Source organism: Astyanax mexicanus, chromosome 6 (genome assembly GCF_023375975.1).
Source record: "Astyanax mexicanus isolate ESR-SI-001 chromosome 6, AstMex3_surface, whole genome shotgun sequence".
Classification (NCBI taxonomy): domain Eukaryota; kingdom Metazoa; phylum Chordata; class Actinopteri; order Characiformes; family Acestrorhamphidae; genus Astyanax; species Astyanax mexicanus.
Window position 1 is genome coordinate 14,278,956 of NC_064413.1, and position 14,764 is coordinate 14,293,719.

General features: G+C 35.9%; 2 protein-coding genes across 2 annotated transcripts; one reads left to right on the forward strand and one right to left on the reverse strand.

Annotated features, from left to right (window-relative positions):
- Positions 1–557: 557 nt before the first annotated feature.
- gnptg (N-acetylglucosamine-1-phosphate transferase subunit gamma) lies at positions 558–7,895 on the reverse strand. Its single transcript, XM_007232941.4, has 10 exons — positions 7,728–7,895; positions 7,484–7,538; positions 6,566–6,688; positions 6,053–6,136; positions 3,450–3,543; positions 3,170–3,284; positions 2,983–3,065; positions 1,166–1,288; positions 988–1,069; positions 558–785 (listed from the first exon to the last, which is right to left on the reverse strand). The coding sequence occupies exons 1-10, from the start codon at positions 7,774–7,776 to the stop codon at positions 682–684; spliced, it is 912 nt and encodes a 303-aa protein (XP_007233003.3). The 5' UTR covers positions 7,777–7,895; the 3' UTR covers positions 558–681.
- Positions 7,896–8,570: 675 nt separating this feature from the next.
- tsr3 (TSR3 ribosome maturation factor) lies at positions 8,571–14,549 on the forward strand. Its single transcript, XM_007232940.4, has 6 exons — positions 8,571–9,008; positions 10,645–10,852; positions 11,276–11,469; positions 13,148–13,315; positions 13,409–13,463; positions 14,179–14,549. The coding sequence occupies exons 1-6, from the start codon at positions 8,888–8,890 to the stop codon at positions 14,303–14,305; spliced, it is 873 nt and encodes a 290-aa protein (XP_007233002.2). The 5' UTR covers positions 8,571–8,887; the 3' UTR covers positions 14,306–14,549.
- The last annotated feature ends 215 nt before the right edge of the window (positions 14,550–14,764 follow it).

The window sequence follows — 14,764 nt, forward strand, 5'->3', positions numbered from 1 at the left end:
GTTTGATCAAAATAATTCATTTTCTCAACAAGAGCATTTTGATCAGATTGGCTCTTTCAGACCAGTGTCTTCACAGTGGAATGCTGGAATGACAGAAAAGCCAATGCTTCGTTGCAGCGTACAAAATGTTTTTCATGTCTGGCAAATAATCAGCACTTGTGTGAACTTGTGGTTTACCTGCAAGCCACTGGTATGAAATTCATTGTCAAAACATACAGAGCTGTGCCTTTCTATTTTTCCACATGCATTTGTTATATAACAGGTTTTTAGGTGTGGTCAGTGTCAACAATGCAGAAGTAATGAAAGGCACCTGAGAAAGCAGTGTGCTGTAGGTGTTAGTCCAATAAATAATCATAATAAAAAAATCCAACCACTCTGGAAATTGTGTAAATAATATGTGGGAAGCAGTTCCTTAGAAAAAGCTCTTCTAAAGATCGACAAACATCTACAACATTTTTTTCTTGGCTTCACTGTCCCTCCCGTCACTAATCATGATGCCCAACAGTGTGTGAATTGATATTGAGGAGTAACTGGGTAAAAAATATAAATAAAACATCTACCAGCATGCCAGCACTTTTATTTAATTAAAACAAAATTACCATAACTTAAAATCTGAAATAAAACCAAAATAAAGTCATTTTCTTTCGATTGGGATGTAAGAAGTCACTGTTCAGCATCTTGCTAAACGTCTGCAACGATTCCAGTGTCGCCACGAAGATGCTGGTCCTGCAGCACTGAGGGCCGAGAGGTCAGTGGTCGTGGGGTCAATGGGGTTTCTGGCCGGCCTGGGACAAAGACAAAGAGACACATCAGGTGGGTATGAGATTCTTATATTGAAGCATCTTCAATATAAATAAGCACAATTAAGAGTATGTGTACAGTTTGTGTAAATATCAAGAATCTAAGTGGAGTAACGGCTACTGCAACCTACAAAAGTACTTCTTGCAAGATCTTTTTTTTTTTCTCAATTGTATGCATGGGTCTCACCAGGCTCTGCTTCATATGAAATGTTGTGCTGGGTGAGCAGAGAGCGCAGCCGCTCAATTTCAGCATGCTGTTTGTCAAAGTCCTGTTAAAACACAATGCATGATCACGTTAATGGATATTTACTTGCTATATGCTTATTATTATTCTTATAATTGCTTATAATTCTATATGCACAGACCTGTGTGCACTGCTCCAGGCTTTGGTGTCGTGGAGTGTGTGTGTTTTCTTCTTGTGTCTGTGCCTGAACTTTCTTCAGAAAGCCAGCTTCTTCAAACAGGTCCTTCAGCATCTTTTTGTAGCCCTACACACAAAACATACAACACCATGTATGGAGATAATCCACTTCTGGACAAATAATGAACATTGAATGGATTTAATGAAATTTGGGTCAGGGTCAATAACTTGCATTGGAAATTTAGAGTCTAGTCTTTTGTGAACATTTATGAAACCATCGTACTATGGTTAGAAAAATCTGTGTGGCTTGGCATGGTCACTCAGGCTTTACAAATAAAATATATCACCACATTCATAATTTGAATGGTTTGTTAATGCTCAAACATTAATTAATTAACAATTTCATGAAATAATCAATGACCATGTTTAAACTTTATGACAATACATTGTTCAGTAGAAAAAAAAAATGCTCCTTGCAATTTTCACAGATAATAAGTGTATTATATTATGTTACAGCCGCGATTGACAAAGTGGGGAGAGAAACCTCTAATCGGGTCTGAGCTGGAAGTCTGAACCGGAGCTGGACACGAGCGTGCAGCCAGAGAAAAATCAGTGTGTTGGGCGGACCAGATTACGTGGGAGTCGGAAGTAGGGGTCAAACTTGGTGCCTTAATTAACTTGTGTTAAAAAAATAGTAACGCGTTACTGGTTCCAAATTAACAGTGCGAGTTTACTCTTTAACGTTGACACCCCTACTGTTTAGCTGACTGGCTAAATGAAAAGCTGTTCTAGAAACACTGTGGATTTTCCAGGACAAAACTGTTTTGCTGTTCATGTCTTTTACTAAGCACATGGTGTAAACAACCAAAGTGAAGGCCTAAAAAAAAAGAGGGGTTTTTTGATGACTTCTCAAACAGCTAGTTGGTAAAAGGCAGCGGTGTGCAGTGAGGCCCTTCTAACCCTTCAGAGAAGGGGTGACAAAAGTGCATGTAAATAATTACATAATATTTAATCGGGAAATATATAATATAATTATTGTAAGTGTGAGCATTTATTTTATAAGTTAACTAAAATAAAAAAACAGCCACTAATTCAAAGCATTAGTCTGTGTTTTTCAGTTGCTACAGGACTCTTATATGACTGACAGCGGTTTTAACCCATCAAAGCTTTTTAAAATGGCTTCTGCTCACATGTCCGCTGCCCCTTCTCCTGATTTTGAGAAAGGTGTAGTTATTATTCTGTTAGCACAGTCAGAGGACAATCTAACCAATCAGATACATGATTTTCACAGCGGGGGCGGGGCCATGGCTGCCTAACCCCTTCTCTGCACTCGAATGAAGGTATACGCTACGTGCATTGATTAGTCCTAAAACGGAGTGCGGATGCTGGATTAATTAAATATTTAGCTAACTATCATGGAAATGAGACAGATATTGTGTCATATTACATTAAATAGCCTTTTTAAAGGCTACCCTTCAACGTGAAAGTAATAGGCTGCCTGACTGGTGAGTTTTATGTGTACTTAATGTTTTGGCTGCTCTGGTGTAACCTACTGTAGGCATACAAATGAGTGATAATTGTTGAACAGTTGTAGGAACATTAAGCATTGATTGTTGGGTCAATTGCATACTTTTGTCGTTTGTATCTATATTTGTGGGCTGTTTCTGTGTATTAAGTTCATTTAACTCACCCACCCACAAAATAAAAATATTTGTTTTTGATATGGGGTGACACAGATATTGATTTTATAACTTCATAATTCTATTTTTGAACAAACAGTAACCCTTCTGAACTGTGTATGAGTGTGTATTTATCAGTCACCTGTTCAGTTATGAGTTCATCATACCGGGCCTGCTCAATCTCATCCCACTCCTTCTGCAGTTTTTCACTCAGCACAGGGTACACTGCACACACAGACATACACAGCTTACAACATTACACTGGACAGGACATGAAAATAAATCAGCCAGTAAATCCACTTTCATCTTTCACACTTATCTGCACTCACCCAGGAGGGAATGTTTGTGACAGACTAGTGGCGTCTCAAACGTGAGCGAGTACACACATGTCTGTGGTTCCGACACTCTTGCCAGTTTACTGCTGTTCCCACAAGTAAAGAGGACCTGAGAGAGAGCACAATACATACGTTCACACGCATTGTACAAAACCTAATACACAAAACACAAACCAAAGCAAAGCACAACATACTAACCTACATACAACCAGTTATCTAAATTTAATCTGCTATAATAGACCTTAACATGTAGACACATATACACACACAGTACCTTGGTCTGTCTGTTCTTGTTCCCACAGGAGTCTCCCTCTCTCATCCACATCACAGAGAACGTGTTGTTGTGGATCTCCCACTCATGCCAGATGCTACAACGCAATACAGTCAAATAAAAAATGTGTGCAATTAGGAGGACTGTACTGATTGCCAAAATGTATTTTGTGAATTAAACCAATTAATCTTACAATACAACACAAATGTAGTACTATACAGTGGCATATACAATTATTGGAACTTAAAAACTCATATAAGTGTTTTGATTAGGTAGTTACACGTCCATCACAGCATTAATCACAAATCCAGTTAAATATGTGACTGTGTGTGCACAGACTGAAAAACTGTGTAACTATAATAATTGTATATAATTATTTTTTTTAATTTGATTTTTTTTTCTATCTTTTCTCAACTCTGAATCTAATATCACATGTATTTAACTATTTAAAACATGTACATGTCAATCTTAAGCAGCTTTACTTAATCTTTTACAAGGTTTCTAATCCGAAGATGGTTACAAAACTTATGTGACATTTTAAAACCATGTTTAAAAGCTAACCCTAACCCTTTAATTTTATCTCAAGAAAGTTTTTATTTTAAAGAAATGGTTGACATAACTGATATTTATGACAACAAAAAAAAACACTCATGTTAATGGCACACATTACTGTTACTGGAACTCAGTTCTGTTACTTTTTATGCTTTGAGTAACAGGAATAAAAATAACAGGAATGAGTTTTCAGCATAGAATTAGCAAAAACATGAAACATAGCTAAATGGTGGCCATTCTAATAGCATGAGGACACTGAGCACATTCTAGTTATTCTCCCAAAATTTGTTTTTACAATTAATCAAATAATATCTAAGAATTAATTTAGGTAACAGGGATGAGCGTTGAGATTGATCTCCTCAGTCATAGTTACAACAAGAATAAAATATACAGAAAAATAAATGAGGGAACATAATTTTGGTTTTCCCATGATCTTCAGAAGAACCCACTGATGTAACTTCCTGTTGTAGATGTGAATTGTAGAATGTTCCAGATGTTTCAGAAGGGGTAATTTGTTACGGTAACAGGAATGAGTGGAATTTAGGGACACAACTAAAAAGTGTATTTTAACATAAATACTATGGATTTATTATGACAAAATATCTTTAAAGCATAGATGGGATTTGGAGTCAAACAACAATGCAAAAAAATACATCTATAAAGGATTTTAATAATTATATTTCATGTTAAAGTTTATGGTGACAGTGGGGAGAGGTGACAAATGCTATTTTTCAGTGTTATAAGAAGTTTTTTTATTAATGTTTTAATAACATATGTTACTTTTGCAATTAGGTCAATGTAAAAGACATTATGCTTTAAATGTATTTTAAACTTATTTTGTGCGCCCATTTATACATGTAATGTCCTGGGGACAGAAATGGCATTGATTTGGCTGAATATGTCTTGAATCCTAGAAATCAGAGTATGAGGTTTATATGACAACTTAAATGACCAGATAACTGGAGAAATCTGATTACGATAGTATTACTGAGTGCATGTCAAAAAAATCACTTTTATAACCAGCCCAGTCTTCCAGTCTGATATTAAAAACCTAGGTCATGGATTAGGTTTTTTAGGTTTACATCTGAAATGTTCATTAACAACAGCATTAAATTCATGGCAGTGAAGAGAAGGCTGCTTGTGTATAAATACTATTAACATTGTGAAGGGCTTCCCTAAGGAGAATTTCTTAATTAATCAGATAAGATAAGAGTTCTTGTCCTATTTAATAGGCTTGATCTGTGATCAATCTGTGATATTGCCACACAGTTTGATAAAATGTGTTCAAATGTTGTACTGTGAGGTTCCTAGTAATAAGTAAACAGGGAGGGTGTGGAGTCACATTTTTAACACTGTACAGCTTGGGTTTTAATACCATCATGATTTAAGGGCTGAAACTATTGACTATTTTAAAAGACTAATATTTTTTTAATTAGTCCATTAGTCACAATCATTTTTGTAATGCCCTCCATTTGTGTTTTCTATTGGTGGGGCTCCTGATCCAATGCATGTTTTACTGCATCTTGACCGGTAAACTTTTAGGAATCTAAAAGATGATGTACTTATATAAAATCACAAAGCATAAAAAGGAGACATTCACACATGCCTGATGTTTTTTTTTATTATTATTATTATAAATATTAACAGATTTTATTTTTTTAATACTTTTACTTAAGATTTAATCACTCACTTCTTTTGTGAGGAACATTTTTTTGTAAAAATTATTTAGAGAGGCACTTGTTTTTTTATTAATTTATGCAAATTGACATAAAGTCAGCTTATTATTTCTGTATTATTAATTTATTTATTAGTATTTACTTCTTCTAGTATTAATATTTCCATTTTGCACTCTTAAATTGCCTCTGTATGCCAGGTTCGTTTGCATCCACGTGGTCAATTATGTCGACTAATCATTGCAACCCTACTTTAAACAAAGACTTAGATAAACTGCATTGGAAAAGCTGCACAAGGCATGTCAGATAAAGTGTTTAGAAAAGGCGTTTACTGGTGTGTTAAATGTGTGTGTGTTTGTGTGCGTGTGTGTGTGTAAGTACCCCAAAATTCCACTGTAAGCGTTCCACCTGAAGCTCTGCTCATGCTGTGTCACGTTATGGAATGGACAGAACTCATACTTATACCTAACAAATGAAAAACACTAGATATCAGACTAACAGAAGCTCATTTACTAACATTTTGGGGTTAAGAAATATGACAATTATTGTATTGCGATACATTTTCTTATGATATACAATAGGTTTTATGAAAATACTGTGTATATCATCAGTGCTTAAAAACTTCATATTTAACTGAATGAAGAGCAGAAAATGTTCAATAAAAATCACTGTACTAAGTATGCAATAGTATCGCGGCAATAGCAGTATTTAAATCGTATTTAAAGTATATAAGGTACTTAAATCGTTGGCATTTGGGTGCATGTCAACCTATTGTTATAAACATTATAGACTGTGAAAATGTTGGGAAATAATGTTGTTAATAACCCCCACTTCTAATATAAATAAACTGCAATAATAATCCCTAATATGCATAGACTTTTAAATCTTACTAACGTGGACTCGATGTAGCTGAAACATTTCCCGGCCAGTCTGGCCAGATGAGGAGGTCCAGACACTGGAGATGGTTTGACCCTGGCCTGCAGCCGGCTGCCCTGAGCCAGAAGGTGGCTGTTCAACCTGGAAAATGAGAGTAAGAGTAGGAGATTGAGTAGCAGCAGCCCAGAACGAGATCATGTGAAAGCCTCTGCATGCAAACTAGCAACTTACCAGTTCAGGGAGATACAGTACATTGTGCTGTACAAAGGCTCTACTGCTTTTACACAATAGCATATGTGGATACAGTAGCCTGTTAGGCAATCAATCTTCTCATTTAAAAAAAAAAATTCCTTAACCACTCACCAGTTCCCCAATTGTTCCCCAATATTGTAATAACACCCTGAACATACTATAATGTCCACTATAAAAATTGCTGAAATATTTGAGCATCAACGCCCCAGTGAAAAGAACAAAAATATTCAGTATGAGTTAACTTAAAACCAATATCTGTCTGTTACAAGAAACCCACCTCTTGTAGACTCCAAATATAAAACAAATTAAAATAAACTTTTTACCATGTATATTGGGCAACCTTTACTATTTTCAGCATTTATATAAATAAAGATTTCTTTCCACAACTAATAACTTATCCGGGCTCAACAATTATAATGGAAGGGGACTTTAATACAGTTTTAAATCCCAACATTGACCAAGCCAATTTCTCTCCATACATTTATACATGTAACTTCCTGGGGACAGAAATGGCACAGATTTGGCAGAATATGCCAAATATAGTTGTAATGTTGGGGTGTAGCCTAATTTACCAAATCCATACTAAAAACAAAATGAGACATTTGTGGTGTAATATATAACGTACACTGTATAAACTAACTGCTGGAACCCCATATCTACTGACAGCTAAGCAGACTAACTCACCCGAATGTATTTGGTTCCTCTACAATCTTCATCTTCCCACCAGACACAAGCGACACTGAAACAGAGCGACAGATTCACTAGTTCAGTTCAGTGGAGTTTATGAGAATAATTAGATTTGCTAAAGAAACAAAACTAGCTACACTAACTATAAATAAGGAACAACATGGGGGGTTAATTTAACCCAGACTGACACTGTTTAGTCTTCTTCAACAGCTAAAATATAGCCTTCCTCTATATGACTTACCCAGTAACGTCAGCCATGGCAGATATCGAGAAGCAAATATGCACGACATGACCTCAAAACTCTAAAATCTGCTGCAGAAATGAGCAAAAACGTTATACTGTTTCCTTGTGTTTATCCGAGACCGTCGCCATGATGCCGCCCCTGATCACATGACTCTGCAGAAGGACTCGGTCTATGAAACGAGAAGCACAAATAAAAGTCCCCTTGTAAAATATTAAATTTTAAACAGAAATAAATACTAATAAATAATATCGAAAATAATAGCATAAATACTTTAATGTGAAGATAATAATAAGAATTCTACATGTATCATCTACAGTAATATGTGTACGTTTGCATAATTGTAAATAGTTTTTTTTTCTTGTATATATTCTTGAACTCTTTGTATTAAGTGAGATATTGTTAATCTATAGTTATAGGTACTATTGATAGTATATATTATAGTTTAGTTATTGTTATTGTTAATCATTTTAATTTGTAGTTTTTTATGCCTCATTGTAATAAGTGAGATATATTTACCTCTAGTCAACGTACCATCTGTAGTTAACTGTGCTGTGCCTGTTCTCACTTTTTATAGTGTAAAACCCTTATTATTGTTTTGTTTTACTGTATCGTTGTGTGTAACTGCTACTGGCTGCTTCAAATTCATCCATTCATCCATCTATCCACACTCTGTATATTTTGTGATATGCCTATTATGATAATTAAATGATTGACTGAATCGATAATCATGATAGCGTCTATTGTGTTTATTTTTAATGTTACAATGCCTGTTCCAAAAAAGTCGTTGAGAAAGCAGAGATGCTGCGTTATCAAGTCCAGTGCGTGTCACTGTGCTGTAGGTGGCAGCAGTACGCTCAGTACTCAGGCTGCCTTAAAACCACAGAAGAAGAAACTTCACATGTTTAGAGTGTAACAGCAGCAGTTTTAGCAGCATGTCAGCTCTAAAATCTCCAGATTTAAAACCCTGTGACTGTTCTCTCTCAGTAATCTTACAGCTGAAGTAGATTTAAACCTCCGTGTAACGCTAGAAGCCGCGCAGTGCTAGCTGTTAGCTGTTAGTTATCTGTTATTTAGTTTATTCGGGTCTGGGGTTGACTGTCAGCCTCTAGCCTGTTGTCATATCTGGTTTAACTCGAGTGGACCTCAGAGCTCCTGCTATGGGGCGCAAAAAGCAGGGACATTGCGAGCGGCCGCTGAACAAGGGCAAAGACAGAAGACACAGAATGAAAGGAAAGTCTCTGGAGACTTTTACTGAGGAGATGCACGATGCTTTACAAGGTACGTGTTAAAATAATGTAGCAGGACAGACAGCTGCTCATGCGTTTATCAGCGTCAGTGTTTATATCTGTTAAGTTGCCTAGCATTAATGACTTGCAGAGATTCAGAGACAGTGATATACACAGGACAGATTCATGTGTAAACAATCTTGTAACGGACATCATGTATTTTCTTTATTTTAAAATGTTTTGTTGCACATAACATTATTAACACTAATTGAGAGCTGTTGTCCATCAGAATAGTCCATGAACCGGCCAATAAACAAGTTTATCAACCAGTGAAACGGTAGCCTGGCCCCGCCCACTGCACTGGAAACACAGTAGTACTAATTTTTACATTTATTAAGAATTACATTTATGGCATTTAGCTGACACACTTATCCAGAGTGATTTAGTGGTTATATAGAGTGGAGGGTCACTGTGTTTAGTTGTGTTGGGAGTTTGCCCCAAGGGCTCTTATTGGTGTAGTGCAGCATAGTCACCCAGACCAGGAATTGAACCCCAGTCTCATGGGTTATGAAATAATAACAATCACAGAATATTACCAACATTAGAACACACAATTATTACCATCATTTTTGTCCAGTCCGGTTTCATGAGTTAACTTTTAAAAACAGCTCTGTTGAACCATGGTTTAAAAAGTGTCAGATTTTCATTCGTTCGTTTTCATAGAAATTTTATTGTTATTTTTGTCAGATTTAAGTTATTTCTGTAACCACTGTAAGTTTTTCTTTCATTAACCAAGGGGTACCAACAACTTTGTCCATGTGTATAGGTCAGCAGTTAATACAGTACCAGTCAAACCTTTGGACACAAATTAAGAGTTTTTTTTTATTATTTTAAACATTTCTAAAGTTGTCCAATCTATGAAGAAAAAAACTTATGAAATGTATGTTTTATATACTATAAAACATTTTGTAATCTGTGTTTTATATTGTAGATTATTTAAAGTAGGCATATCTTGCTTTTTACATGACAGCTTTACACATCTGGAATGGCTTTCAGTTAACAGTGCTGAACTTGTCAAGAACTAATTAGTTTAATTGTTTGTCCTTTTTAATGTGTTTGAGAGCATCAGTTGTGTTGTAAAGAGGTAGAGTAGGTATACAGTGAATAGCATTATTTAAATAATGTTCTAATCCATATTATGGTAAGAACTTCTTCACTAGGATGCAAAACATTTCAAGAAATCTGAAATATTGTGATTAATAAAAGTGAACAAGTTACACAACAAATGCATTAAAATCAGGAAGCCTATATCATATCATATAATATAAGCCAACATATTTTAGAACAGGAACTGAAATTAGATACTATTTTGTTTGTTTTCAGTCTGAATTAAATACACAAAAAGAATGACTTTAATGTAAATAACTAAAATAGACCTAAAAAACTTTTACAAAATGCCCTAGTTGTAGTGTGAGCATACTTGCACATGAACAAATCCAACTATATACATTGAACTGAGTAAAAATAATCAGACCCATCCCACTTCTACATAGTATCGTAACTAGAATTATTACATTAGTATTTCAGTGCCTTCCCTCATAGTTCCTAATTTGCACATATCATGTATTTACATCATCTGTGTGAATCTTTTTTTTTTCCGTTAATTTGTTTTAATGTGTGCTTTTTAGCAAGTGAAGATGCTGGGTCAGAGGCTGCAGGATGTGTGAAGTTGCCATGCCCATTGGCAATGTGGGAACTAGGTCACTGTGACCCGAAACGCTGCACAGGACGTAAACTGGCAAGAAAGGGGTTTGTGCGCTGCCTTCGACTTAATCAGCGCTTTAACGGCCTCATCCTCAGCCCTATGGGCACAAGATACGTTACTCCTGCAGACCGGTAAACCTTACTTCCACTATATGAATTCATATGCAGATTTCAAAGCCTCAAAATGGATTTTATAGACTAAGCTGCTCCTCACATTTCTTGTATTTTATAATTGTTTTGTTTTAAGCTAAGCTTTCAAATTTTTGTGTGGCTTCATGTTCCCAGAATGGTCATACTCTTTATCCCTTAGGATAGTTCAGTAGTTTCTGTTACTGCACCTTTAAAACATATAGCTTTGTGGGTTCTGTCTTGATTGGATGTCCTGTATTGGGCTTTTTAGCCTTTCAGAAACACTTCTCAGAATTGCTACTTTAATGGCTAAACTGTGGTTTGTTGAATAATGATATGTACATGAATCGGTCCTTTAGTTTAGTTTCTATTTAGAGATTTTAAACATTTGGCACATGTGGTGGCTGAAATGATATTTGTTTTCAGGGAGATCGTGGCTCAGAGTGGAGTTGCAGTGATTGACTGTTCATGGGCCAAACTTGAGGAAACGCCCTTCAGTAAGATGATTGGTTCCCACCCGAGACTCCTGCCATACTTGGTGGCAGCAAATCCTGTGAATTATGGCAAACCCTGTAAGCTGAGTTGTGTGGAGGCCTACGCTGCCACCTTCTGCATTGTAGGTAAGCAGCACTATGGGGTGTGTGAGCATGGTTTTCTTTAGGATATATATTATGTTCAAATAATATGATAAATTTATCTGCTGTCACAAATTTAGTTAAAATTGTATTTATAGTTATAGTATTTATAATTACTTAAGAGTATGTTTTAGTTACGTCGATATGATTTTGAAACATTTTTGATATTTCAGTATCACTCAGAACCCACCTGGAGATTGCAATGAATCTGCGGCTACATGTTCTGAGCTTCGTTACTAAGGAACATTAACACACAAAGATGCTACACTTATCATATCATACAGCAGGTCAGGTCAGGTTAGTCGAGTTTAACGCCACATCAGCTCGTCAGCTATTTCGGGGCAGGAAAGGTACTGTCTAATCACAAGGTTCTATGATCTCGTCCTCAGAAGAGGACTCGTAGGTCGGTAAAAATACAGACACATTCACTCACACACTCACACCTAAGGGGCAATTTCCAACCAAGTTCCAATTAGCCTGAACGTGCCGTCTTTGGACTGTGGGGGGAAACCGGAGAACCCGGAGGAAACCCACGCAGACACGGGGAGAACGTGCAAACTCCACACAGAAAGACCCGGGTCGCCCCAGCCGGGAATCGAACCCAGGCCGTCTTGCTGTGAGGCGGAAGTGCCCATATCATACAGCAGAACTTACCCTGTCTATGCATAGTAACATTTATCTGGCCATGATTGAGCTGGCAATTGCATGCCAGTGTTTTAAGCCATTCAAAGGTGGACTTGTTTGTTTGCTTTGGATCATTGTCCTGCTGCAGAACCCAAGTACACCTGAGCTTGAGGTCACAAACAGTTGGCCAGATATTCTCCTTCAGGATTGTCTGATAAGCAGCAGAATTCCTGGTTCCACCTATTACAGCAAGTTGTCCAGACCCTGAAGCTGCCCCAGACCATCACACTACCACCACCATGTTTTACGTTCAGTATAATATTTTTTTTTTCTGAAATTATATATTAGTTTAACGCCAGATGTAACAGAAAACACATCTTCAAAAAAAGTTCCACTTTTGTCATGTCAGTCCAAAGAATATTTACCCAAAGTCCTGGGGAGCATCAGGATGTTTGTTGATAATTTTATTTTTTTGATCAGTGGTGTATTTTGCCTTGGAACTCTCCCCTGAAGACCATTTTTGACCAGTCACTTTATTATTGATTTATTAACACTGACTTTTAGTTGAGGCAACTGCAGAAATTACATTGTAACCTTTTCTGAACTGACTTTGTTTTCTCATATTTTCTTGCTTTGTTTTTTCTTTCAGATCAGAGCATAATTTGTTGATTTTTTTTACAACTTTTAGCTGTTTCATGTTGTCAGACAGGTTCTGTTTAAGTAATTTATTGATTCTACAGGTCTGGCAGTAATCAGGCCTGGTTGTGGTTCGTAGTGAAATTGAACTCAGGTTTCCAAAGTGTGATTAATCACAGTTAATTTATGGGGCAGCAAACACTTTCACAAAGGGCTAGATTTTTTGGACATTTTTTCCCCTTAATAATAAAATCATCATTTAAAAAGCATTTTTGTATTTACTCAGGTTTTATAAGTTTGTTTGATAATCTGAAAAATGTAAATACGACAAATACGAAATCTGTAAGGGGAAAATTATTTTCACACCATTTTCACAATATTTATTTATATATTTATTATACAGGTTTTCCTGAACTGGCAACGCTGCTGTTGAGGAAGTTTAAGTGGGGAAAGGGGTTCCTTGAGTTAAATAAAACAGTACTTGAGCGCTATGCTGCCACCAAGTCAGAGGAGGAGCTGCTCACTGTGGAGAAAGAGTATATCACCGCCGCACCTCCAGAAGAAGAGATAGGTATGGACTTTACAGTTAAAATGAGAGCTGGGAGAGCACAACAATTTACCAGTTTAATTTACTTAATTTCTGTCTGCTTGTTTGTTTATTCAGATCCTTTTGATGTGGACTCAGGAAGAGAGTGTATGAACCTTAACAGACCACTGAGGTGAGAAGTTCTTGAGTAACTGTACTATATACTATAACATTGGAGATTGTTTTCCATACATGTTTTCCAAACAGGGATTAAAACTAGTCTTGGACTGCACCACATTTTGACTAGAGACTTTCCAATGAAAGGAAAATAGAGTTTACAACTAGCCCTTATTCCTGTCTGGGGAAACTGCTCCTGAGTCCATTCGAAAAAAACTTAGAGAAAAAGATGTGACCTAAACACAATGTCAAACCCTAACTTTTTGCTGCTGCTAATAATCAAGAAATATGATTATTGAGCTAAAAAACGGCTCTTTTTGTCAAATATTTGGACCTTACTTACTTTTAGCTTGATTGAAGGAGTAAGGTCCAAAAAATCTGGGATTGGAAATTAAATCTAGAACAGATAAGAACAGATTTTTGAGTGCTTGTAAATGTACTCCCTGATTTGGAAGATTTGTACTTCGAACAAGTATTATTGAAATTAAATACTTGTATTTTTACTCATTTACAGAAACAAAGAATTCTTTTTAATTATTGCATTCTTAAAGAGTGAGTGTGTGGTCGATGATGTACAGGAAAGCCAATGTGTTGCATGATATTTTTAATACTAGAAACATATTATCAACTGTAAAAAAAAACTTCTTATCTGAGTATTGCTTTTATTCCTAGATTACAGTTAATTAATTATTTTGTCACTTGGCTCTATGATTTATTGTGTGTTTTCACAGAGTGGAAGAGGATGAGGAGACAGAAAGTGAGGAGGAGGAGACATCAGAGGAGGATGAAGATGATGACGAAGTTGACCGAAAAAAGGAGAATGTGGAAGACAACAGAAGTGAAGATGAAGAGTCTTGAGATGTTCAAGATGTGAAAATTAGACAATTAGCTATGGATACTAAAGTGAGAAGAGAGAAGTTCATTATCACCATGCTGTAATCCAGCTCTGTGGGTTGAACTAATATTGTATAGGTATATGTTCTGTATATGTAGAGTGAGACACATACTTTGTTAATATTGCAACTTTTATGAGCTCTTTAAAAAAGCGTGGTTGTATGTAATATTTGTATACTATGTCTAATAAATCTATATATTCTGCTTACTGATGAGCGAAATTGCATTTTAAAACAGAAATAAAGTAAAAGAAAAATAATAATAATTTGGACATTAAGGTATCAGCACTTTATAGGATAGATGGCTTTTTTTATCTTTAGTCCTATCTTAACAGGTCTGGTCTTAATTTGGGTTTTATTTGAATGTAAATACACTGTTGAGTTTAGGAGACAACAGTAATTGTATTACTATTTTTATCTCTTA